Raw genomic sequence first — 24,572 nt, forward strand, 5'->3', positions numbered from 1 at the left:
TGTGGGAGATCCAGGTTCAGATGTACTCTACCAGGAAGCCTTGGGCAAGTCACACACTTTCATCCTACCTCAAAGGTCTGCAAGTGAGGGTAACATGGGGAAAGGAGAACCATGTATGCCACCATGACTTTCTTGGAGGAAGGTTGCAAACAAAATATCAGTGTTTACATGGACTGCAAAAAATGGAGTGTGTGTTATTCCCTTACAAAAAAGGAGACTGTATTTGAGTCCCCTGTTGTTCCCTTTGGAGAAGTCATTGTAGGATAAACAAGCCATACTCTGTCCAATCCCTTTCACAGAATGGCATGGGAGATTAAGCCAAGGGAACCAGCCGCCGGATAGTGTCTTTGCAAGATAACTTTATTAAAGGTTGAACTCTGACAAAAATCAGAAAGGGCAGGGGGAGATATTTACAAGTGCAAGAAGCTGAGACTTTTTATCAGTAGCACAGAGCAGATAAGAAGGGCTGGCCCATCTCAGTGGCACAGCCCCGGACACACTCGTTGCTTTTGATTCTCTCCGGGAAAAACGAATGGGGCCGCTGACATTTCTGCTTAAAAGGAGGAATCGATGGATCTTTGTTTCCCCCACTGTCTGCGTCTTTGACCTTATTGTGTTGCAGAATAGAAAAGAAAGCAAAAAAGGAGGAGGCATATAAAGAAAGGATTTGTGCTCCTTGGAACCCACCCCCCCTCCACAAGATCACAGCATTTTGATCAACACTCATTGGGGATGCTGTTATTTGGGCTGTTGCCTGATTCGCTGCCTCTGCTCATTTCAGATTCTTGTCCTGCTGTAATAAGTCACACTCTTTTCCAGCCATCATCCTTGTATTGACAGGCAAATGTCACCCATGTTTGATTGACATCCAGTTGCTCTTGGATGGAGAAGTATGATTTAGGAATCAATTCTGCCTATTTGCTTTATGCAGCCTTGTTCTGTCTAGTATTGCAAAGAAGCAGTCGTTGCTTTGGAGATCTCAAATGATACAAACTACTGTTCAAGTTACAGAAGTTGGGTGGCCTATTCACCTGGGGGAAACCTCAAAAGCGAGGATTGGAGAGGCTATGAAAGGAACGTGAAGTCAGTCAAACAGCCACCATCCCTGCTTAGGAAAAGGCACTTCTTCCCTGGCCTTAACTTGCAGCCTCTTGCTGAAAAGATCTGGGGTCAGAATGATTCTTCATCTACTGTTAAATATATTTAAGGGGGGGGGGGAGATTGGAGTCCATCATTTAGGTAAAAGAAAAAAAAGTGTCAGTGGAGAAAAGGAAAAAAACCCACTCCCCTCCAATGATGTGTTTTGGGAAAGATACTGAACAGGATTCAAACTTGAAAGCAGAACAAAAGTGATGGGATGTCTGCTTTGTTCAAATTGCTTTCGCTGGATTGCTGGGTGAATTGTAACAGGCTGCCCTTGTCTTAAAAGTGATATTTCACATGACAGACGGAGGCCGCTGGGGGAACCATTAAACCAGAAGCGAAGGGTGACCTTTACATTCTGGATCAGTGATCTGAAGGGTATCCCAAAAGGTGCTAAGTGGATCTCGAATCCCTCCTGGATCCGCTCCGGCAAGAGAGCCGTCATCACTCAGGACTCAGCAAAGGAAATGCTCACGATTTCCCTGCTCCTCCGCCAGGAGGGAAACGGGAAGGGGGGGAATGAGGGGCGAGGGAAAAAGAGGGGAGGAAAACATTTCCCCACACTTGTCAGCGAGATGCCAAACTCTCGGGCGAGTGGGATGAGCAGAGCAGATGCCGGGATGAGATGCCAAGGCGGCTCCCCTTTTCCCTGCGCTTTTGGGTGCCTATAAATGAGTCCGCGTCTCCGCCGCCAGCCTCCTCTCCTCTCCTCTCCTCTCCTCCTGGCAGGTGGCTGTGAGCGCTCCTCCTCGCCGCCCGTGCAGCAGCTCCAGGCAGAGCTCCCTGTGGCCGCGACCCTCCCTCTGGAAGAAGAGAGCATCCCCAGCCAGCCGAGCCAGGGAGCCGGCCCAGGCTGCAAGCAGGGGCGTCTCCGCCCGCCCGCCGGGCCGGCCAACAGGAATCTCCCAGGGCTCTCCCGCTGCTGCCCTCAGAGAGTTTGGTGTCGCTGCAGGGGAAGAGAGAGCAATGAATGAGTGAGTGACCGAAGGGGAGGGGGACAAGGCGAGAAAAAAACCGCGGGAAGGCAGCGAGAGAGGCGATCGGGAGGAGCAGCCGGGGAAGTTGATTCGAGCTGGCACAGGCGGAGGGGGGAAAAAGTCGATCGCCAGCAGCAGCATAAAAGTGCGAGAGGCTCCTCGGCGGGGTGAGCAGCTGCGGCAGCCACAGGTGCCCCAGTCGTCAGGGCGGTGGAGGAGCGGAGCCAGGCGAGGCTGTCGGGGCTCTGGGATCTGGCGAACGACACTTACCCGGGCGCTCCTCCCCGCCGCCGGGAGGCCGAGGGCGAGAAGCCCCCAGGGACGCGGGGAGGCCGCCCCGCGGTGTTTTCGGCTCCAGGAGGTGCCCGTCCCGCCATCAAGATTTTGTCCAAAAGCAGGCAAGAGGATCGCCCTGCGCTGAGCCGCCTGGTGGGCAGCAGGCGCCGGCTGATCGCGGCCGGCGCGCTGGGGGTGGTCATGGTGCTGCTGCTGGTCATCCTCATCCCGGTGCTGGTCAGCTCGGCCGGCACGTCGGCGCACTACGAGATGCTGGGCACCTGCCGCATGGTGTGCGACCCCTACGGCGGCACCAAAGTGCCCAGCACGGCGGCCACGCCCGACCGCGGCCTCATGCAGTCCCTGCCCACCTTCATCCAGGGCCCCAAGGGCGAGGCCGGGCGGCCGGGGAAGGCCGGCCCGCGAGGGCCCCCAGGAGAACCAGGCCCGCCGGGGCCCGTCGGCCCGCCGGGCGAAAAGGGCGAGCCCGGCCGCCAGGGGCTGCCGGGCCCGCCGGGGGCGCCGGGCCTCAACGCGGCCGGGGCCATCAGCGCCGCCACCTACAGCACGGTGCCCAAGATCGCCTTCTACGCGGGCCTCAAGCGGCAGCACGAGGGCTACGAGGTGCTCAAGTTCGACGACGTGGTCACCAACCTGGGCAACCACTACGACCCCACGACGGGCAAGTTCACCTGCTCCATCCCCGGCATCTACTTCTTCACCTACCACGTGCTCATGCGCGGCGGCGACGGCACCAGCATGTGGGCCGATCTCTGCAAGAACAACCAGGTGGGGGCCTGCTTGGGCAGGGGGTGGGGACGCGAGTGGACCAGGTACACCCTCCCCCCGGGGCCCGCAGCTCCCAAAGCAGCAGATCTGGGGGGCTTTTCCGAGCACAACTTTGCATTGTTGCGTGATTTTGTCAGAAACCCAACAGAAATGTTATCCACATACTACGTTTCTTGTCACGGGGTGGAGGGGGGGGACAGCTACACCTGTTGAATTTATGTCGGTGCTGCAGCTAGGGGGGGGAAAGGCCATAAGCATTCCTACAAGTGAATGAAACAGAACTAAAGAAAGTAGAGAGTGAGACCGAGGGAGGGGGGGGGGATCAGGGGAACTGGAGAGTTTCCGGTACTCAATTTCATGTGTAAAAGATTCCTGCACTCAAAACTTTTTTGTTTTAATGAGAGCTGCAATTGTTTGTGGCCAGGCCCTCGTGCTCTGCACGTGCTCCAAGATACTTTTGATGTTCGGTGGCTGATTGGGTGGGTGGGCGGATGCGGTCGGCGACAGTGCCTTCTGACTGTGCAGGTGGAGGGAGAGTCTGGATCCGATTCAGAGGGTAGTTCGGCGGCACAGCCGGGAAATCCAAGGAACGAGCTAATAACAGGGTTAGTGTAAGATCTTACTTCGGAGTGAACCCAGCTGCTCTAGTTGGGGTCGTGCTTTGTGGGGAGCAAAGCAAGCTTGCTGCTTGCTCCAGTCCGCTTGTTGCTTCTTGTCATATTCCCGATCTCTGTGCTTAACTTTGGAGAAAGACCTTTTTCCACCAGCCCTTTCAAACGCCCATGAATGAACGGATGCTTTTCATCTTCAGTATTAGCAGGCCTCAGATTCAGTGGGAGCTCACAGGAGCGCAGTTCCTGAACCTTTCTGAGAGTTCCACCTCCTTGTCCATTAAATAGTATGTGCAGCTGCATAACAATCCCTGGATGAGCTCCACCACCTATTTTTCTACAAAACGACCCGAGTATTAGTGATCTGAGTTCACTTCTGGCGGCCTAACTCAGACCAGAGTTTGTGCAAACACCCGCCGCCCCCCTCCCCGTGCAAGTCGATGAGTGAAGTGGCGCGCAAAAAAGGCGAAAGAATCCAATGTGCGCGTCGGGGAAAGCTGCCTAATAGAAGTCCAAAGGCGTGGGCGGGGGGCGTGTGTGAAGTGAATGGAGAGCAACGACAATTGCAAATACGCAGAATATGGAGTATTGCGGAGCATGGAAGGTGTAGGCTTGAGTTGGAACAGAGAACAGGTCAGGCTGTCCCTAGGTCAGAGATCGGGAATGGCTGCTCCACGCATCCTCCAACCTCCGCCCCCCCTCTCAGCGGGAGGGATCTGGCTTTCCCAGAGGTCAGAGAGTCGCTGTGGGAGGAGTGAGGGAGGGCAGTACAGACCCCGCGTGGTTGTTTCACCGGAAGCCCAGGCTCAAGCAGCACCCGTCCCCAAGCAGAGCTGCCCAGATCCTTCAGAGCGACTCGAGCTCAGGTTTTTGACTCGCAGGGGTTTCCAGGAGACATCGGACGAAGAAGCGAGCCTCTCTTCACCGGCTCTCTTCCCCCCTCGACCCAAGAAGGTGTTCCTTGGGGTTCAGCCCCGATAGTTGGGCGATAAAGCCGCCTGGCCGATTTGGTCGCTCTGCTGCAAGAGGCGGGGGCGGGCAGCTGCTTATGGTCCCCGCCCCAGTCTATAGACGGTCACCTGTTGCGAGTGTAAACAACGTGTCAACCCCGGTTGAGGTGGGGCGGAGGAGGCGGCACCGGAGGGCGCGTAGCCTCTTCCCCGAAGCTTTTGTGTGGCGGCTTTTTGCGCGCAGCGCATTCCTGGGAGCAAGTCCAAAGCGCGGGGTTTTCGCTCACAGGAGGCCCTCACGGTGAGAGAGCGGAAGGGGAAGAGTGTGATCGGGTGAAGTAGGGCTGCTGGTTTCCGTGAGCCAAAAGTCCTTCATGCACGGCACGCCCGTCCTTTTCTAGGAAGAATGCTCCGCTTAAAGCAAGACGGAACTTCTGTTTGGGACTGAGTTCCTGAACAGGTATCCATATAGGACAATGTCGTGGCTCCCTCCCCCCCAAACCGTTTCTCCTGTCACTTCATTGTGTCAAGATGAAAGGCAAAGTGTTCACTTTGGCCCTTTAAAAAAAAATGAATTTACCTTTCTGCTCTACAGAAAGGGAAATGAACAGTTGCCGGTAATCTGAGTGCAAGCCGTGTTCATAGTTATACCTGTGCAATAAAACAATCAATACAGGGGTCAAGAGGAAGTGTCACAGTACTCAATGGGGATTACTCCAAAGTAACTGTGCTCAGGGTCAGAAACCTAAATCTGATGCAAAATTTGCATTGCAATCGGATGCAGAGTTGCACCACTCTAAACCAGTTGAAATCAATGGATCTAGACTGGAGTAAATATGCATATGGTAGTTAATTGTGAAGTTTTGTCTGGGGGCGTCAATGGGAGAAGGAGCTACACACACCTGGGTATTAACATCCAGCATATAGTAGCATACTACTGAAAAAAGTACTGTTTGCCTTTGTTTTCCTTTCAGATAATTGGCTAACAGACAAAAGGAAAACCAGGCAGATTTGCTCTGTTTGCTTTCCACCCCCATCCCACTCTTTGCTAGGCCAAATATTAGAGATCACGAGAGCCTATGGTGTAAAAGACACAGGAACCATCCATTATAATTAGGCTAAGTGGTGCTGCAATTGCCTGCTTACCATGGCTCTCAAGCAGTCCCCAGAGATCTGGCCCTTGTAAATCTGTATCTTCATCTTACATACTTAGCATGTGCATATAAAAATGTTTATGAATGAAGTACAAACAACATTATAGGCAGGTTCATAATCAGTCATAAAATGCAGTTCTACAAACATGACAACATTTAATTTGCTTGAATGGCCAACTATAACTGCTACAAATGAAATCTGTAGTTTTTACAAATCATTTGTTGAGGAAGAATTACAGATTTTATGTTCATTAATAAACATATGCTAATAGCATGCTGGGCCCTGACATTCTGCCCAGAGTGCTTGCTGGTTACTGTTTTCAGGTTGAGATTCCCAAAAAATTGGGCCACACTGAATCTTTCCTCTTTGAAAAACAATTTACAAAGTTAGATAGTACAGCAAGCATGGTTCTCTGTATACTGAACAACAGTCCACAAAACTGAAACATGTCCAGATATAGTACTTTAGATGGTAGGAATTTTGCTCCCCTTCAAGGTGGAATAATGAAGCAGAAATTGCTGAACATTGGTACTGGGGAATACCAGTGTACCATAACCAGAGGAGAGTATTTCAGGTTCTGTCAGTTTTGTGTTGCAGGCAGGAACACAGATGGAACCATCAAAGGCTGGTAAATTAATCTAATATGCCACTTAACCTTTTGTTTATGGTTTCTCACAAGTACTGTAAAAATGAAATTACAGGGACATCAGTAGCAATTAATCAAATTAGCAAAAGCCTACCATAAATAGTGCCTCTAAAGATAAGACCACACTGGTTCAGTGGTAAACACAGCAACAGGGAATTGGCCATGTCTCACACACTCTAGTTCACAATAAAACTTTGTAATTTTGCCTATTACAAAGCACTATTTTTCTTTAATACTTGATGGAAATAAAAAATAGAACACAACACAGTGCATGGCATATCTTTATGAGCATAAATATTAAAATAAGCCTGAAGACAGTCTAAGTACATAATCCCAGACATTTATAAATTGCTTAATTTAGACACTACACAAACAGAACTGACAAATATTGATTGTGCAGTGCCAGATTCAGATTATATTTATGCAGTCATAAGAAATCCTTAAGCCATTTTTTTAAATATTAGGGAACGGTTTTAATGAATTGGATATATTAGACTGTGATTTGATCTTGACAACTAATGAACTGAGAGTAGTTTTCTATACAAAATAGGGTTTTTTTAAATTGGAAACAGCACAAAGATCTGTAGGAAAACATTACTGTGTTGTACCTGTATATCATTCAATAGCAGCATATATTGAATATCTCAAGGACTCCCATGTAACACATTGCCTTCCTTAATAGTTAGACAGCTTAAATATAGAAGTGCTGAGACTATAACATAATTGGTTTGCTTGCAGTTTTAGTGTCCCTGTATGCCTCTATAACCCAATGAGGTGAGCAATCATGAAACGTATGCAATGTACACTGCATTAATTTTTTAATTTTGAGATACCTTTAACACATGTATAGCAAAACACTTGGGATTCTTCTTTAAAAAGAAATTGCAATGGCTACTACACCACCCACAAAAGAAGCAGGAACCATAAAGGTAGCATACTGCAAATGGGACTGAGGTGAATGCATTTGCAACGCATTGTAGCTGTACACAAAATGACTGCAATCTGTATTTTTAGGAGCTCAATCAATAAATCAGTCTTTTAGTGCAGTGTCCATTGCTGTGTATGTCTGCTATCTTTACACAGTGTTTATAATGATATATTAAACATATTTAATGCCAAAGCCAATAGAGTCCACATTACTTTGTGACAGAAAACAATCCCACCAGCTGCAATATAAAATGTTACATCTATCCAAAATGTAGCATTTAAATACCATGCTAATAGAATATGAGTAATAATTTAATTAGATGTAGTAGAACATAAATCACCAATCCACTGCAACTCTTTCTGTAGTAATGTCTATAAACCCAAGTATTTTCTCCTTTATTATTTGTAACATCAGCAATGATCTCAGATTAGGGTTACATTTTTAGGGATGAATATTTCTGGGGTGAATGACCCACGCCACCAGCTGGCCATTAATCCTTAAGAAATTTGCTATAATTTGATAAAAAAGCACATAAAGAGCGGTCAAGACAGCTCATTTCAATAAACAATATAATATTTTTGAAGCCATGGCTCTAAAGATGACTACCTTTGGATGTTATTATACAGTTTTAAATTAGAACACGTGTTAAGCAATTACAAATCTTTTAAGCCTTTCTGAATCTTCCTATATGATACAGAAGAGCAGGGTTTTTCCTGCTTCTATGATTTCTAAGCTTTATAATACCTTATGAGCACTAGCATGGTGAATAGCCTTATCTATTGTTAACATTTCATTCTGTATTAATGTGGGATCATACCACATGAAAATTTAATCTGAAAACCTATCATTTACGTTTTTGAAAGGCAGGCACGGAAATCTTTTGACTTACTGTACTTTTTTTTAAGTTGCAAAAAGATAAAAAAAAATCCAGCATATTGCATGCCAAGTCATGCATTATTTCTTAGTTCAGGTTAGCAAAACCACTAAATCACTAACAGCTCTGTTCAACAGTGACGGAATAGAGACAGGGTACAAAGGAGATATGTTGTTGCACTAAAATAAATCGTATACAAATAAAAAGGTAATGGGTTGTACTAGTGGAAAGGAACTGTGTATAAATAACTAGAATCACATTCTGTTGAACTAGACTATATGCATTTCTGGATTGGCAGGCTTTTACAATTACAAACTTATTAATATGGCAAGTATTCTTTAAAATGTAGGCAAAACCTTTAGTTAACTTTAAAGCACGATGCATGATAAAGGACTCAAGGTTGTCTAAATAATAACCAGAGAATAGACATACATTAATTTAATGAATGAGTTTTATTAATTAAGCGAAACAAATTGTGTGAAGACCATTGTTTTTGGGGAGCTGTGTAGCTTCCCCGTTTATTAAATTTACATAAGTGAGGATGCAAAATTGACTCAGAGGCATAAAGGAATTTTGCTACATGCTCATTCGTTCTCTGCACTCTTATAATAATCTTACATGCTTTGTCTTGTAACAGGCCTGATTAGGTTCATCTACCTGTATAAATCTGATCTCCTTCTGGATAGTGGCTGGGCTCCAAAGTATAGTTTAGGCTAATGAAGTGGGCTTGTGATAGCTGAATATCTTTGGCTTCTTCTTGAACTCCTTTCAACCATGTCTTATTACAAACTGCTTTTGAAACTCAGGGGTACAGTTCAAGAAAAAACAATGTAAAGACCCTTTGGGCCAACTGAACTACTTTCCCAGTTCTTTTTGCCATCTTTAAAGCTAAGACATTACTGTGACAGCTAAAATCATGGACTTTTGAGCGTGTGTACTAATTCCCATTCATCTTTAAAAAGCCCTGGGATATGGCTGAAAGGCACATGACATAGCAGTTTTGCGGAAATCAAGCAGGCCAGGGTCTGGTAATGCCTTGGTGGCAGACACCTGGGGAAGCCTGTTTTGCATTCCATGATGGAAGGATGTATGAAGTAAATACCATCAGGTAAACAAGATCCTTGGGCCAGTAACAATCTCTCAACCTAACATAAACGAATAACCATCCTCTAGGCCACCCAGAGCTTCTTAGAAGGTAAAATGAAAATGGGGGGATTAGGAAAAAGTGGCAGTAACGGGGTTATGCATCCAGCCTGATTATGGGAGTAATCCAAAGCAGGTCTACTTAGAAGTAAGTCACATTATCAGTGAATACATCGCTGAAGAAAATATCCACCAAAAATTAATACCCCAGAGTATCTGAAGGTGCCACCTTCCCAGTTGCATTCCAAAGTATTGGTGTATGTCGAAGTGATAAATCATATTATTCTTTGCATGTCTGTTTCCCTTAGGTCCGAGCAAGTGCAATTGCTCAAGATGCAGATCAAAACTATGATTATGCCAGTAACAGCGTCGTTCTACACCTGGAACCGGGAGATGAGGTCTACATAAAGTTGGATGGAGGAAAAGCACATGGAGGAAACAACAACAAATACAGCACATTTTCTGGATTTATAATTTATGCTGACTGATTTCAGGAATCAAAAACTAAAAGCACATTCTTCTGAGCATAAGTGATGGATTCACGTGGCAAAAAGTCAACAGAACAAGAATCCCAGAGGATACTGGCTGTAGACACCTCATTAATGGGGCAAAATGCTACCTGACTCACATCTGTGCAACCCAGAGAAAAGTGTGTTTAAAAAAATAGAGCAAGTTAAGCAGATGTGTGACCCACTATCGCCAAAGCAAAATACTCCTTGTTGTTAGTGTCCATGTGAATGAAGTCCTATATAGATCACAACTTTTATAAGAAAAAACAAAACTTTAAGGCACTGAATTATTTCTCGAGCGTATATACTTTGGTGTGCTATGATCTTGCTGCTTTTATCCATCCATCAGCTTTGGTCTTTGTGACTTACCTGCTAACAATGATGCGTGCGGAGCCAACTCATAGTATGTGGTGAGGAATGATTTTACAATAAAAGGAAGATGTAACTGAATTTTGCTTAATCCCGCTGAAGGAATTATTTGTACATCCATTCCCCTCTTACCTAGAAATAGAAAATTTCCTACTTCAAGCTTTTAGCTGCAACTTCATTGTTTGTGGGTGCATGTCCAGGTTCACATATTACTGTAGTACAGTTCTATCTAATTCTTGGTTTCTTCTGCCGCCTTATTTCTTATGTACTCCAGTGTGCATGAAGAGCTCTGCCACCCCATGAGGTTGTCCCATTCACTTCAGCAGAGGGAGCAAAATGCATGTGCAAATTAATGTACACAGGCAGATTGGAAATGGATGGGCAGCTTGCACAAAGTAAGAGTTCGCCATGCACATAGTGCTCTGAGCCTCTGTTAATCATAACAGGAAGTCAAGAGAGAGGAAAAAGAGACTGTTCAACTCAGTAAAAAATATAATTTGGATTTTACTGACCTCAGAGATGCTAGTTAACACAGCTGGCTATTTTCATGTGGTATACAAGTTGATGCTTTATTCTTATGAACCATTTAGTGAAGTGGACAGAGACACTACCTCCCCTCTGCCTTCCTAGGTCTATTTAACAAAGTTACCACCTGTCCCTGGCATCACTGCCCTCATCAGGACAGTGCACCCAACTGCATTTTCTCCTACAGCAATGAATAAAAGTAATAAAGTAAATCTGGGCATTTGGATAGCACTGTGTCCTGCTGCCCAGTTTCTCCCATCCCTGCCCCCACCAAAGTGCTGCCAAATTACAGTCTGCTTGCTTACCCCATAAATTGGCAACTAAATTCATACTTCAGTTTCTTGGAACCTGTCTACACACATGCATAACTGTGGCGGAGCTCCTCCTTTCCTATAGTGCTGTGGAACTTGAGTAAATACCAGAACTAAGGAAGCAGACCTCATTATCCAGGTCTGATTCAACACCACCCCCCTTCCCCCTATTCCCCAATCAGCACTTTCCCTCTCAGCCTAGTATCACTCACATTAGAAACCTACCAGTTAGCCCTAGCCTTGCAGTCATGGTGTTTGCACATGCGGAAGCTACACATATAAGTACTTCAGGAAGTCACCTCCATGCATCTTGGTGCAAGAGAAGGTGAAGGAAGCCTTAGTCATGTGACAAAGATGTAATGTTGGTACCTGGCTATTTTATAATTATGTGTAAAGATTAGTAAAGTACTCCTGCAGTCTAATTATAGTGTTTGTTGTGCCAGCATTTGTTTAGAAGGTGGTGTGCTGATAAACTGCACTACTGCAACATCACAAAATAAGACCTTGTATCATTACCACAACCAGATATGCATTTGCAATGTGCAGACTAATTTTTCAGTCTCATCTCAGTAACAGTTGTGTAAATTAGGTTACTGTTTCCCCAGTTCTACAGCTGGGGGATTAAGGATGACATCTGATCTGATTTACCCCAAGACCACCTCCAGAGTCCACAGTTCTGTGCTACTTTCATCAGCTCCAACACTTTGGTCCAATACACCCTTCAGTACACTATCTTCTCTTGTTTTCATTAAAAATATGTAAACATCCAGACAAGTTTAAAATCCTGTTTATTTTAAGCCAGGCAAGAAGTGAGTACTGTGAAGCAATTCATCTTGTATATAAATTTCTAGTTTCTATTTTGCTTAACATAAATGTTTAGATTTTATATATTTAAAAAGCTTCAATGGGACCATTACATAGAAAGTTATGAAAATATAGGGTGCTGAGCTAATGAGATAAGATTAATCTTAACTTTAGTCCAATGCAAAGAGGCCTTGCTAGTGGGATTATGAAATATATGCATATTATTAAATGTAAAACAAATATGCAAAGGAAATTTTCAGATGTGATATTTGTGTTTATTTCATCCTATTTTTCTTATACTAAAAAAGGTTCAACAGAAATTTATTGGTTTTATTTCCATAAAAACCTTTTGTCACAATTAATGCTTCTATAAACAAGGTGCTTGTTTTAAAATAATTAAAAATCACTATACAATTTATAGTAGCAGTTATAGGAGACTCTTTAACTGTACTGTGAAATCCATCTCTGAAGTTTCCTGCTATAGTATGCTTATTGCATCCATTTCCTGTGTATATTTACACTTATTTCCACAGGTGTCTATGGTGAGTTACCTGCTGATAAAGATGTTTAGGATCAGCATATTGTGGCACATCCAAGGTGAAAACAGAGACTTATTTATATTAATTTAGAATGTTAAAGCATAATGGTAGCCAGGCATTTAGTTTCTCCTTTTAATAGATTCTGCTACAAACAGAAAAAATGAAATGTCATTTTAAAAATCAGATTTACTATTTGCTCAAATACCCAAAATATCATTCTCTTCTTTAATAATTTATAAGAATTTGTAAGTCAGCTATTAAAGGTAGAAAATCCATTCAAAACAACCACTGAAGTTCGTCATTATTCCCGCCCCAGAAAGTCATTCAGTTTCAAATGTTTTACCAGCCATTCTATTATGTAGCAATTTTCATTAAACCACATGATTTCTTGCTAAATTGCTCCCCGGGGCTGGCATCAATTTATAATGCAATGATTATTATAATGCAATGATAAATTCAATATAAGCATATGGTATGTGAAGGGCTGCACGTTTAAGAAGCTTAGAAGTGCTATACAAACAGCTGAAGGAATGTGAAGGGTTAGTATTTTACCGAGGGCTTTGAGTAACAGGCTGCTCCAAGCAATCTGACTGGTCAGCATCAACTGAAAAGAGAAAGCCTTGAGAGAGTGCCAGTCAGATTTCTGCCTTGACGGAATTCAGTTTGATTTCAGCCCTAACTGAGAAGAGTTGAGTACTGAGAGTTTAGAAATTCAGCCTTAACTGAGAGCAGTTTAACACAGACAGAACGGGGGGAAAGCTGGCAAGGAAGTTTGGGAAGTAGGTGAAGACTCATACTCAGGCTAAGGAAAGAATTTTCCTAGTTCTGAAGAGGGCAGAGATCCCTGGTCTGGTGTGGTTACTGCCTTTGGAGACCTTAAGAATCAGTTAAAAACTCAAGATGAGTACTGGTGTTTCAAGAGAAGGGGGCCTGGGTACTGGAAAGAGTGCACCAGCATTCTGGAAAACAAAGAGCATACTCAAAGAAAGTATAAGAAAAAGGAAAGGAAAGGTCCCCTGTGCAAGCACCAGTCGTTTCCGACTCTGGGGTGGCGTTGCTTTCACATTTTCATGGCAAACTTTTTACGGGGTGGTTTGCCATTGCCCTCCCCAGTTATCTACACTTTCCCCCCAGCAAGCTGAGTACTCATTTTACCGACCTCGGAAGGATGGAAGGCTGAGTCAACCTCGAGCCGGCTACCTGAAAACCCAGCTTCCGCCGGGGATCGAACTCAGGTTGTGAGCAGAGCTTAGGACTGCAGTACTGCAGCTTTAACACTCTGCGCCACAGGGCTCTTTCAAAGAAAGTGTAGTGTTTGGGAAAAAAAACTCTTAACCTTCTCAACATAAAGATGTAAGTCACTGTGAAAAGCTTAAGAAACGCTCATTAGCCTGAAACATAAGAATTAAGTCTGTGCATGAATTGGTTTTATCTCAGAAATTTCAACTTCTGATTTTACCTGCCTTTTCCTCTATGTGTTAAATAAAATATTTTGTTATTTTTTTATTTCAAAATGCTTCAAGTTCCATTTAAGTTGTTTAAGTTAAAGTGAACTCCTGATCCTTCTCTTGGGTTTTTGGGCTGATCCAACAGCCAAAATTTCATCAAATCATAGAGTTGGAAGGGACCTCCAGGGTCATCTAGTCCAACCCCCGTTGGACTATCATACTGTGACAGGTCTTCAGCAAAGAACTTCAGCATACAACAAATTCATATGGCAGCTCAGTCAATAAAGGGAAAGAAAAATGGGGGAAATCTTGCCTCTGAGGGAGGGAAGTGGATAAGGCTGTCATAGGTATCTTTTCAGCAGAACAACACATACGTCTATTGCACTTGATAGAGATATTTGGTACATATTAGTTGGTAGCAAAATTTTTGAAGCCATTCTCAAAAGTGTCAAATAGCATGTTTCAAGAAGACACTAGCCATGTCACAGAGAGGTAGTGTGTGGGTACACCTGAGCCCAAGGGCTATCTTTCAGAACAGCAGCTCTTGCCTTGTTGCAAACTGCCTTTGACATTCAGGACAGGAGATTTCAATTGCTTCTTGTGATGCTGCTGGAAAAGGTGAAAGGTGAATGTACGCATTCCTCAAACATGAACAAAGGTGGTCAAGTCAACTGTGAGCTATAGCTAGATATCCACAACCCATATGAGTAATGCAGGGACTTCATTGCCATAGGATATCTGAAGCTGGGCACGTTTGAAAGTACAATAAACCCTTGACATTAGATTGCCATTTTTAACAGATATGACCTTTTCTTTAGATAAGTCAGCATTTCTCTCTCTTTGGATCCTCAGAAAATAAAGGGTTTTGAGAAACACATCTTGCAAACGGATTTGTAAAGCATGGGTTTTGTTATAATAGCTCATTAAACTGTATTACTTATTTGGTTTTGGTATTTTCTATTAACACTTATTTGTGTTCTAAAATCTTCCAAAGCAGGAAAAGTGAATCTAGTTCTATTGTTCTGAATCCATGAAGAGCTTTTTTTTTTTTTTTTAACTGATGTATAATAGGTTTGGTTGAAGCCTATTATACAGAGACAGGCATATGTAAACCTATTGAAATTGCCTCACTCTGTAGCACTGCAACCACTGATTTCTCCCAGATTTAATGCTCACAAGTGCACTGTGGTCAGTGGATATTAAGAGACCTTCAAATTATATGTTTTTCCAATTTGTTCTTTATAATGCCATTACAATATTTTTATTCATGAATATCCCCCTATAATGCTTTTACAATGCAATCCTCCTAAGAACAGATTCCTGTCAGTAAGCCCAACTAAACAGACCTGAGTAGGATTGTTTTCTTATGCTTTAATTGTCATCTTTTATTTTAAAGATTTAAATGTGACATTAAAAAAAATTCTGAGAATTTAACAGTATGTAGCTGATTAGCAGTAATATCAGTAATTAGAAAGCCCATTTAAATAACATCAATAAATGCATTACCACTTACAGTTGCAATACTATATATATTTACTTGGGTGTAAGACCTTTAAGCTAATGGGACTTCTGAATCCACCTGCATAAGATTGGGCTGTGAGACTCCTAAACTAGGGCAATTGACACATGTCATCTTTATAACTGATTTTACATATTTAAGATCACCATTTGGAAAGCTTTTGGGTATAAATGCTTAACTCAACTGATCATGGAAGGAGGGATCCAAACGATTGTGGCTTGTGACAAGCAACAATTTCTACAGTTAAAACTTGTGTTAAACCAATTCCTAAGCTTGCAATGCAAAGAAATGCGCTTGACATTATATGGAAAGAATGCCTGCTGCGCTGTAAAATGAAGTCTTATAAATTTGTGGGAACCTGATTGCTATTACGGGTTTATCTAAAGAATTAGTGTTTCAAATTACTGTTTCCTGCTGTAGCAAATGTAACCTCAGACACTTCACATGTAGCATACTTAATTTTTCTTACTTAAAGGTCAGCCACCTTTTGGGATTCTCTACCAGTAGTTTATCAATTTTATTTTGTGATATGCCTCTAACTAACATTTTGGGGACTATGTTTTCAAGGATATGGGAATAGCCATGACCTCCATATTTCTTCAGTCTATTCTTTGTGTGTATGTCATGAGCAACAACAATTTTATCTTCATAGCCTTCATCAATCAACATCCGGACTCTGCAAAATACAAATAATGCATATATGTCAGTGTCTAATTCAGGGGCGGCCGAACTTGCTTAATGCAAGGGCCACATAGAATACACATCAGATGTTTGAGAGCCATAAGACATGAACATCAGATAAGGAAGGAAATAGATGAGGAAGGAGGGAGAGGTGGAAAGAAAGCCATGTTAACTTTAAATGTATTCTCCAAGCTGCCAGCTGGCTCAGCTTGGAGAATGCATTTAAAGACAAATGCCTTCTCCAAGACAGCTGATGGGGGGGGGTTTCTAGAGCCACATAATATGTGTGAAAGAGTCACATGTGGCTCCCGAGCTGCAGTTTGGCCACCCCTAGTCTAATTCATACTAATCTGATGTAGTGTAGTAATAATTCTTGAATATAAACAGTATTATTAATGAGGGGATGTAGTCTGCTATGTAGGTAAAAGAGACACACACATACACCCAGTTATTGTTTGTTTAAGCATTGTCTTTTGACTAAGCAACTGTGATGTAATAATATTCATGATTATTCTACACAATCAAAGGAAAATGGTCAGTGACATAATATTTGCAAACAATTTGGCTTCTGAGGGTGAAGTGAGCTACCACTTTGGCTGAGAAACTCCTAGACATTGCGGTAGCTTTGTGTAACACAACTGAGAGCCAAACTCAACATGAGCGCCAAACTAGACTTGTGGCTGCCTGAGGACACCACTGCCATTTTAAGGTGACTTTAAAATCCTGATCAGGCCCACAGTACAGTGGGCTGAGGTGCTCCTTTCTCTGCCTGTGACTTACTAAGTACCAAAATGACTGCACCCCTCCCCTCGACAACTGCTGCAGCACCTGGAATGTCTCGGGGGGGGGGGGGGAAGAGTGCTGTGCTGCAATTTACTTGCAGCATTTTAAAAACCCTAAAATGGCATCTGCATCTTCATGGCAGCTATGAGGACATCATACATCTACTTTGGTGCTTCACAGGACTGTTGTCTAATCCAAAGGAAAACTCACAGTACCATCCCAAGCAGAGTTACACCCTTCTAAGTCCACTGAAATCAGTTCTGCTTTGGATGGCACTGTAAGAGTTAAAAATGAAAGGATGCAGTGTTTCCACTCTGTTCAGCTCTCTCACAGAATGCTATCATCCACCTCCAAAATGTCCTATAATGCTTATGAAAGATGCTTGAGTTTTATCCATTAACATTTTACAGGATGTTAACAGTTCTTTTATACCTTCCTTACTGCAGGAACCTGTTCATGGGATGGCATACTCCAGAGGATTTTCTCTTAGAATGTTATCAGCACAAACCATTATTTAAACACTGATGCAGAAAAGAGAATGTGCCTCGTAAAGGCGTTACTAATATGAGTGGTTTTGCTTTAGTAGTTTTCACTGAAGAAAACTACTTCTTCACCCAAAGGGTGATTAACATGTGGAATTCACTGCCACAGGAGGTGATGGTGGATACAAGCATAGCCAGCTTCAAGATGGGAATGGATAAGCATATGGAGCAGAGGTCCATCAGTGGCTATTAGCCACAGCTTATTGTTGGAAATCTGTCTGGGGCAGTGATGCTCTGTATTCTTGTGCTGGGAGGGAGGACACAGTGGAAAGGCTTCTAGCCCCAGTGGTAGACCTCTTGATGGCACTTGGTTTTTGGCCACTGTGTGACACAGAGTGTTGGACTGGATGGGCCACTGGCCTGGTCCAACATGGCTTCTCTTATGCTCTTATGATCCTAAGAACACATTCCTAGGGGTAAGCCGCAATGAATAAAACGGGACTTACTTCTGAGTAGATTTATGATTACTCCCCTAAGTCCTGTATGCATGAGACCCTTGATTCTCCTACTACTGTTGTGGTGTGCTGTGGTCTGCAAATCCTATTCACTTGAATGCCTAGTTCAAAAATTCTGGCAAGCCTGTTTGGCCCAGTCTGTAAAAAATTGGAGTAGGACATGAGTTATCTGAATTTAAATCTTTGTACAACCATGGGCGGTTTGGGCATTTGCTCCTCATCAGTCTGAACAATATTATCAGGGGATGCATCCATCTGATTTGGTCAACAGCAACAACAGAGTTGCCGGTATTGCTCAAATAAATGAGCAGAGCTTCACATTATGGACTGCAAGTACAATTGAGCTAATAAGCATTACATTACAAATATCTAATATATATCTATTTTGAGAGCACTGCAGTACTTTGAGCCATTTGATTTTTTTCTCCAGGGCTGCTGACCATCATATATGCCACCTCTCCAAGAAAGAGTCTTGTCCCTTTAATAGATGTTTAATATGTGAATCAGGCAGCTGAAGCTTTTCATGGCACAGAGGTGAACAGCATCACCTGGTAAATAACATCTCATTATGCCTCTATTAAAGGGACAGGGCTTTTTTCCTCCAGGCAGTTGGTAACCATAGTAGTATATATATGAATTGAAAGTTTAAGCAAGCGAATACCACTGATTTCAATAAAAAATGAACTTCTTTCCACATAATTTATCTCACCTCTCCCCGTTACTGAACTACACCACTAATAAATTGATAAAGATATCTGGACAAAACTGCTGTCTCAAGAGGCATACTTATAGATGCATGTACACATTCCTGTATTTACATATCTTTTTATTCAACATTATCGGAGCTGAACATGAGTATGCCTGAAAAATATTTTCCCCCCTCAAATATTTATACAAAGAGACAGGGGGCCAGTTTAATTTGTGTGAGTTTATGTTGAATGCAAGTCAAACATGAGCCGACTATGAATTTTAAAACCTTCCTGCCATTGTCCTAGTACGTCCAGCATTTCTAGCATAAATGCATACACAATTCCAGGAGGGAAGCAATATTATATCTCTGTAAGAGAATCCACCACCACTTTTGTTCAGTCTCAGTTTAAAGAAGGAATTGTTGTAGCTGGAGAAGAGGAATACAGCATTGTACACTGAAAAAAACACTACTGTTACAATCAATAGCAGAAACCATTACTTCTAATATCTTTCTATCTGCACAACTCCCAATCACATCTCACTTTCATTTGTCACAACATTGACCCCCAAGGCTCTAGGAATGATTCTGTGATGCGTTGTAACAGGACAGTATAGCAGGAAGAAGTTAAAACAGCACTGACACCTTTACATAACACCTTTTTAAACTTCATTTTTAATGAAGGCAGCAGCAAGTTATAAGGAAGGTATCATTACCCTGTAACAGTCATATCAAATTATCTTACTCTGAAAGTGTCCTCATACAGCCACAGTTCAGAAGTAGGCTTATGTAAATAGTTTGGTAACAATTGCTGCGTATCATTAGTTTCAGTGCTACCATTTCTTTTGTTACTGTGATTATTGCCAACTGCCTGGAGAAAAAAAATGCTCCGTCCTTTTAATATAGGCTTAACAGGATATTATTTATCTCCATGTCATGAGAAGATCCAGCTGCCCTTTCTTCACACTAAGCCTCTACTAAAGGGAAAGGATGTTTTTCTCCAGGCCTCCCAGCAACCGTGGTGATTATATATTATCCAGAAGTAAGATATTGTGAAACATGTATTCTTCTGCAGCCAGATTCAGGTGGCTACCCAGGTTGGTCTGAAGCAATAGAACAAAGTTTGAATCCTTTAAGACCAACAGCATATAAGCTTTTGTGTGCATGCATACTTCATCAGATCAGACAGGTATCTGATGATGTGTGCATGCACATAAAAACATATACCCAGAATTAAACTTTGTTGATCTTAAAGGTGTCACTGGACTCAAACTTTGTTCTTCCTCAGCCAGTCCTTGTTTCATTTCTCCTTTCTTTTCCCCAGCAGTTTTTCACCCAGCAAGGGCTACTGAACTCCTTGGAGTCACTCCAGGAGAAAAGCAGATGGAAAAAAAGATTCCAGGCAGGAAAGTACACATGTGCATATACATAAACACCCTCATTAAAAAACAAAAACCTCTGACAAGGATGCTTACAGAAGTCAGGCTGGTGTAATGTCTAGTTTGCCCAAGAGGATTTCTTTACAATATTTATTTACTGAACTCTCAGTAAAATTCTTGAAGCAGTTAAAGCCAATGGGGAAAGGGGAGGGGGAATTCACGTGCTAGAGCAGTGTTCTCTTTTTCTCTTATTCATGGCTAGATAGTCTGGTCTGCATCAGAATTTTGTGACAATACAGCAAGACTTCAAACTAAGAAACTGAACTTATTCAATGAAGCTTTCTCCCAGGAAATTGGTTTCTTAGGCTTGCAGCCTAAGAGTCAGATTCAGTGTGTGGCACTTTTAGAATGTAGCTGTCAAATGGGTTTGCTAGCTCCAGCAGGCATTTCAGTGACTATACATTTATGATGTTATCATACATACCTTAAAATTCTCTCATTGTCACTTGGCATATCAATATCTGGACTCATGTGGTAGAAAAGGAATTCTGTTCCAAAAAGGTCATACTCTAAGTAGCATCCAAGTTTTGCAAACTCCAACAGCTTCTTCTCATCAAATATAGTCCTGCACAAATCACAATATATATTTGCACAGTGTTAACATACTTGTAATCTTTTTCACTATTCAGCTGCAATCTGAAGTCCGTGCACAAGGAGCTCATAAAGACTCCATTATAACTAAATATTTCCTGAACTTGTGTCTTATTTTGTAGCTATTCAGAATATTTTCATCCCCGCTATCGCAGTAAGTGAATGTGTATATATTCTCTTTACCAATATTTCTCAAAATTTGGTTCAAGGTGCTGGTTCTTACTTTTAAAGCCCTCCACAGCTTGTGGCCCACATACCTGAAGAACTGCCTGTCCTCGTATGAACTCAGTTATCACAGCTATTTCTTCACATAGACAGTAAGAAATACTATAGTCCATTCAGGAGCTAATTCCATATTAACCCCACAACCCCCTAAATAAAATGCCTTTTGAAATGCTGCTCCTGAGTATGGGTAGCCCCCAAGAACAGTATTGGGGGTGTTAAGGATGCAGCAGAAGGGGGAAACTAAGAAAGTTGTGCTCTGAGGGTAGAAACCTGCAAGTAATCCCTTGAAAATTTGACCATACCAAACTGCTTTATACTTGGTCCATCAAAGTCAATATTGTCTACTCAGACTGGCAGTGACATCCCAAGGTCTCAGGCAGAAGTCTTTCACATCACCTACTGCCAGATCTTTTAACTGGAGATACTGGGAACTGAACCTGGGATCTTCTGCATGCCAAGCAGATGTTCTATCACTGAGCCAAGCCCCTCCTTGAGTTGGAAAACTGGGCTGCAATGCTGCTGAATTAGTGTTGGAATAAAAATGTTCCCAGTACTTTTTGCAAAGGAAAACTGATCCAGGAAAGCACTAAAATGAAGTGTGATAGTGGTCTGTAAGCTGGTGCAAACAGTGAGCTTCACTGGGGAACAATTACTTCACACAGCACAAATATGTACTTAGAGAAGGACACAAACCCACAGACATTAATAATGACAGATGTTTGAAACAAGTTTGGGATATTAGGAAGCACTTTGACTCCTGCCACCACCAAGGGATTTGGGGGGACAACATTTACTACCCCAAGATAAAGTGGAATTTCGCTTGGAATATAATTAATGCATGTTTCTTCACACTTATCTCTATACAGTGGTAGCATTTTGAAAGCATACCAATTAGAGTTCAAGGCATACTACACTACCAGCAACAATCACCATTTAATAGTAAAATCATACACAGGAAGACACCAAATAGTGGCTTTCAGTTATATTGGACATTGGGCTATACTAGAAAGTAAAGATTTCACAGTACTACAGAAAAGATAAGAGGTAACTGTTTAACAATGTAAGTATCGTGTAAAAAAAAAAGGTATGCATATTTAATTAAGATAAAACCCCATATTTGCATTTATTGCTAATTAATAGGCAGTGTTTTTCATTGTTTAATTGTGCCATCTGACTGTTGTGACTTGTTTTAAATCGTTTTAAATGGTTTAAGATTGTACTAAGAGTAAGACCCATTGTGAAGAAAAATACAACAGGCTCTAGAACCATGATGGCGAACCTATGACACGCGAGGCAATTTGGCTGACACACTAGAAACCAAGGAGCGTGGCGAGCCGCGAGTCCTTCAGAGACTGCTGAGCCCGTCTCGGAGGAGCAGCAGCTGCTAAGATGAAGGCGAGAAGAGGCGGCAGCAGCGCAGCGGGCCGCCGCCTCTTTCCCCGGCTCCAGGCCAGGGGTGGGGGTGGGAGGGAAGGTTGGCCGACGCTGCCAGCGCCTTGCCTTGACCTGGAGGTGGGAGGAGACAGCCTCCTGGCGCAACCCGTCCCCCACCCAAAGCAGAGGCAGCCAAACGCGCCTCCTCCTCCTCGCAACAGGGCCGAGCTTTGCAACCCCCTTTTCCCGCCCTCCCCGGGGCCTGAGGAAATAGGTGGGTACAGCAAGAAAGAAAAAAAGAGCATTGCAAAAAAAGAGGCAGGGGGGGAAAGAAGTGCCCTCCTCGGCGGGTCGCGCCTTTGCAATGCCGGGGCTTTGCAAATGCAGGAGCAAGGCAGGCGTGTTTTTTTCCGTTTGTTTGCACGGAGCGGCTGGGGGGGGGAGAGGCAGAGATGGCATTGCAGCAGTGTGTGTGGGGTGCAATGCCCGAGGGGGCGTCGCTCTTGGGCCTGTTGTGGGGCTGCCCCCCCTCCTCCTCCTCCACCCGGTCCTGGGGGTTTTTTTGCAACCAACATGATCTTTCTCACTTTGCTCTCTTGCTCTTTCTCATGGCCGCCTGCCGGAGGCGGGGTTTCAGATTTAAAGGACAAGCTGCCCTTTTCAGCTTGGAAGAGGAGGAAGGGGGTGGGGGCTGTGTGTGGGTTGCAAAAGAGCAAGGGGAGGGGAGCATTGGGTCGCCCCCCTTGGCTTCCCTTGGCAAGCGCTGGAGGGGAAAAGGCGGGAAGAAAAAAAGATACACCCTTTCCCGCAGGGTTACCAATCCCCAGGTGGGGGCAGGGGATCCCCCTCTCCCCAAAATACCCCCCCCCAAGTTTCAAAATGATTGGACCAGGGGGTCCAATTCTATGAGCCCCAAAAGATGGTGCCCCTATCCTTCATTATTTCCTATGGAAGAAAGGCATTTTAAAAGGTGTGCTGTCCCTTTAAATGTGATGGCCAGAACTCCCTTGGAGTTCAATTATGCTTGTCACACCCTTGTTCCTGGCTCCACCCCAATGTCTCCTGGCTCCACCCCCAAAGTCTCCTGGCTCCGCCCCCAAAGCCCCCAGATATTTCTTGAATTGGACTTGGCAACCCTAGTCTGACCTAGGCCGCAGACTGCGCACTGGATCCTTTGTGCCTGGTTCTCCTGCGGCCCCCTCATTTGGTGAGTGTGGTTGAAGTGACACGGTGAAGTGACACGCGACCTGAGGAAGACTACACTTTTTCCCGATTTTCGACACACCAAGCTGAAAAGGTTAGCCATCACTGCTCTAGAAGGAGGCTTTCTCCCCCGCCTTTGCTGTCTCCCTCCCCCACCTCAAGGGAAGCTGAACTCTGCCATATAATTTGAAGGGTGGACTGGCATTATATTCCCCTGAAGCCTCTCCCTTTTCTGACAAAAGCAGACTGGGTTGCTTAGCAGCAGCTTCTAGCTAGCACTTCCCAGGGGGCAGCCATGGGCTCTAAGGAAACATTCCCAGCGAGGCCTGGCCTCTCTGGCTATTTCTGTGGCCTTTGGAGGCTGCATGTGCTGGGAGGCCTTTCATGAGGCTGCAGTAGCTCTGCAGCCCTTTCTGAGGCCAGTTGACAGATAGAACATAGAGAAGAGTTGGAGATGTGGCTATCTCTGAGGTAAGATTGCTTTTGGCAGTTTGTTCAACATTCCTGGGCCTGCAGTACACCGGTGGCAGGGGAGTCAGCCAATGGGAGGCCAGAGACAGTGACTGTGAGATGGGCCAATAGTGTGTTCCCGCAGTAACTGCCAGAACTAAGGTTGGTTGTCTTTTACTGAGGAATCAGCTTTGCAGGCTAGCAATGGCCACTCAGACGGAAGAGGAGCAGACTCAACCAATGGCATACAAGTACTCTTGATTGATAGTGTGAGAGGCCAAAGGCTGATACCCCACAGTCCCACCAAGCCCCAACCAATCAGGATGGTCAGATTTGCTACCACAACAGGAGAATTATTAATATAGATTATAAATCTGTTGTTACTCGCCCTGAGGTTCGCAGAGCAGAGAAGAATGAGTCACAAATCGAATAAAATAGAAAGCTGCAAGACCTCAGTTCCATTTACTAATGGCAAAGCTTTGCAATCAGGCTAGTATATTGACCACTGAACATAGTTATCATTCAAGTTTGTTCTTTCCTTGATCTTAGGTTGCTGTATGCTCTTCGAAGCCCTACCAATGCATCTTGGCCAACAGCTCAGAGAAAGGTGTCTCCACCCAAGGGG

At 43.7% G+C, this 24,572-nt stretch overlaps 2 protein-coding genes across 3 annotated transcripts in view; one reads left to right on the forward strand and one right to left on the reverse strand.

The window, feature by feature from the left end:
* Positions 1–2,356: 2,356 nt before the first annotated feature.
* Positions 2,357–12,324, forward strand: C1QL3 (complement C1q like 3). Its single transcript, XM_060248435.1, has 2 exons — positions 2,357–3,185; positions 9,801–12,324. The coding sequence occupies exons 1-2, from the start codon at positions 2,598–2,600 to the stop codon at positions 9,978–9,980; spliced, it is 768 nt and encodes a 255-aa protein (XP_060104418.1). The 5' UTR covers positions 2,357–2,597; the 3' UTR covers positions 9,981–12,324.
* Positions 12,325–15,348: 3,024 nt separating this feature from the next.
* The window catches only part of PTER (phosphotriesterase related), a 36,503-nt gene continuing 27,279 nt past the window's right edge, over positions 15,349–24,572 (reverse strand). For both annotated transcript variants that reach the window (XM_060248434.1, XM_060248433.1), the window contains exons 4-5: positions 20,529–20,669; positions 15,349–16,192 (exon numbers count right to left, since the gene is read on the reverse strand). In XM_060248434.1, the coding sequence (XP_060104417.1) occupies positions 15,982–16,192; positions 20,529–20,669 (352 nt within the window). In that variant the 3' untranslated portion in view covers positions 15,349–15,981. The remainder of the gene's footprint in view (positions 16,193–20,528; positions 20,670–24,572) is intronic.

This window comes from Heteronotia binoei, chromosome 10 (assembly GCF_032191835.1).
Source record: "Heteronotia binoei isolate CCM8104 ecotype False Entrance Well chromosome 10, APGP_CSIRO_Hbin_v1, whole genome shotgun sequence".
NCBI classification, from domain to species: Eukaryota; Metazoa; Chordata; class Lepidosauria; order Squamata; family Gekkonidae; genus Heteronotia; species Heteronotia binoei.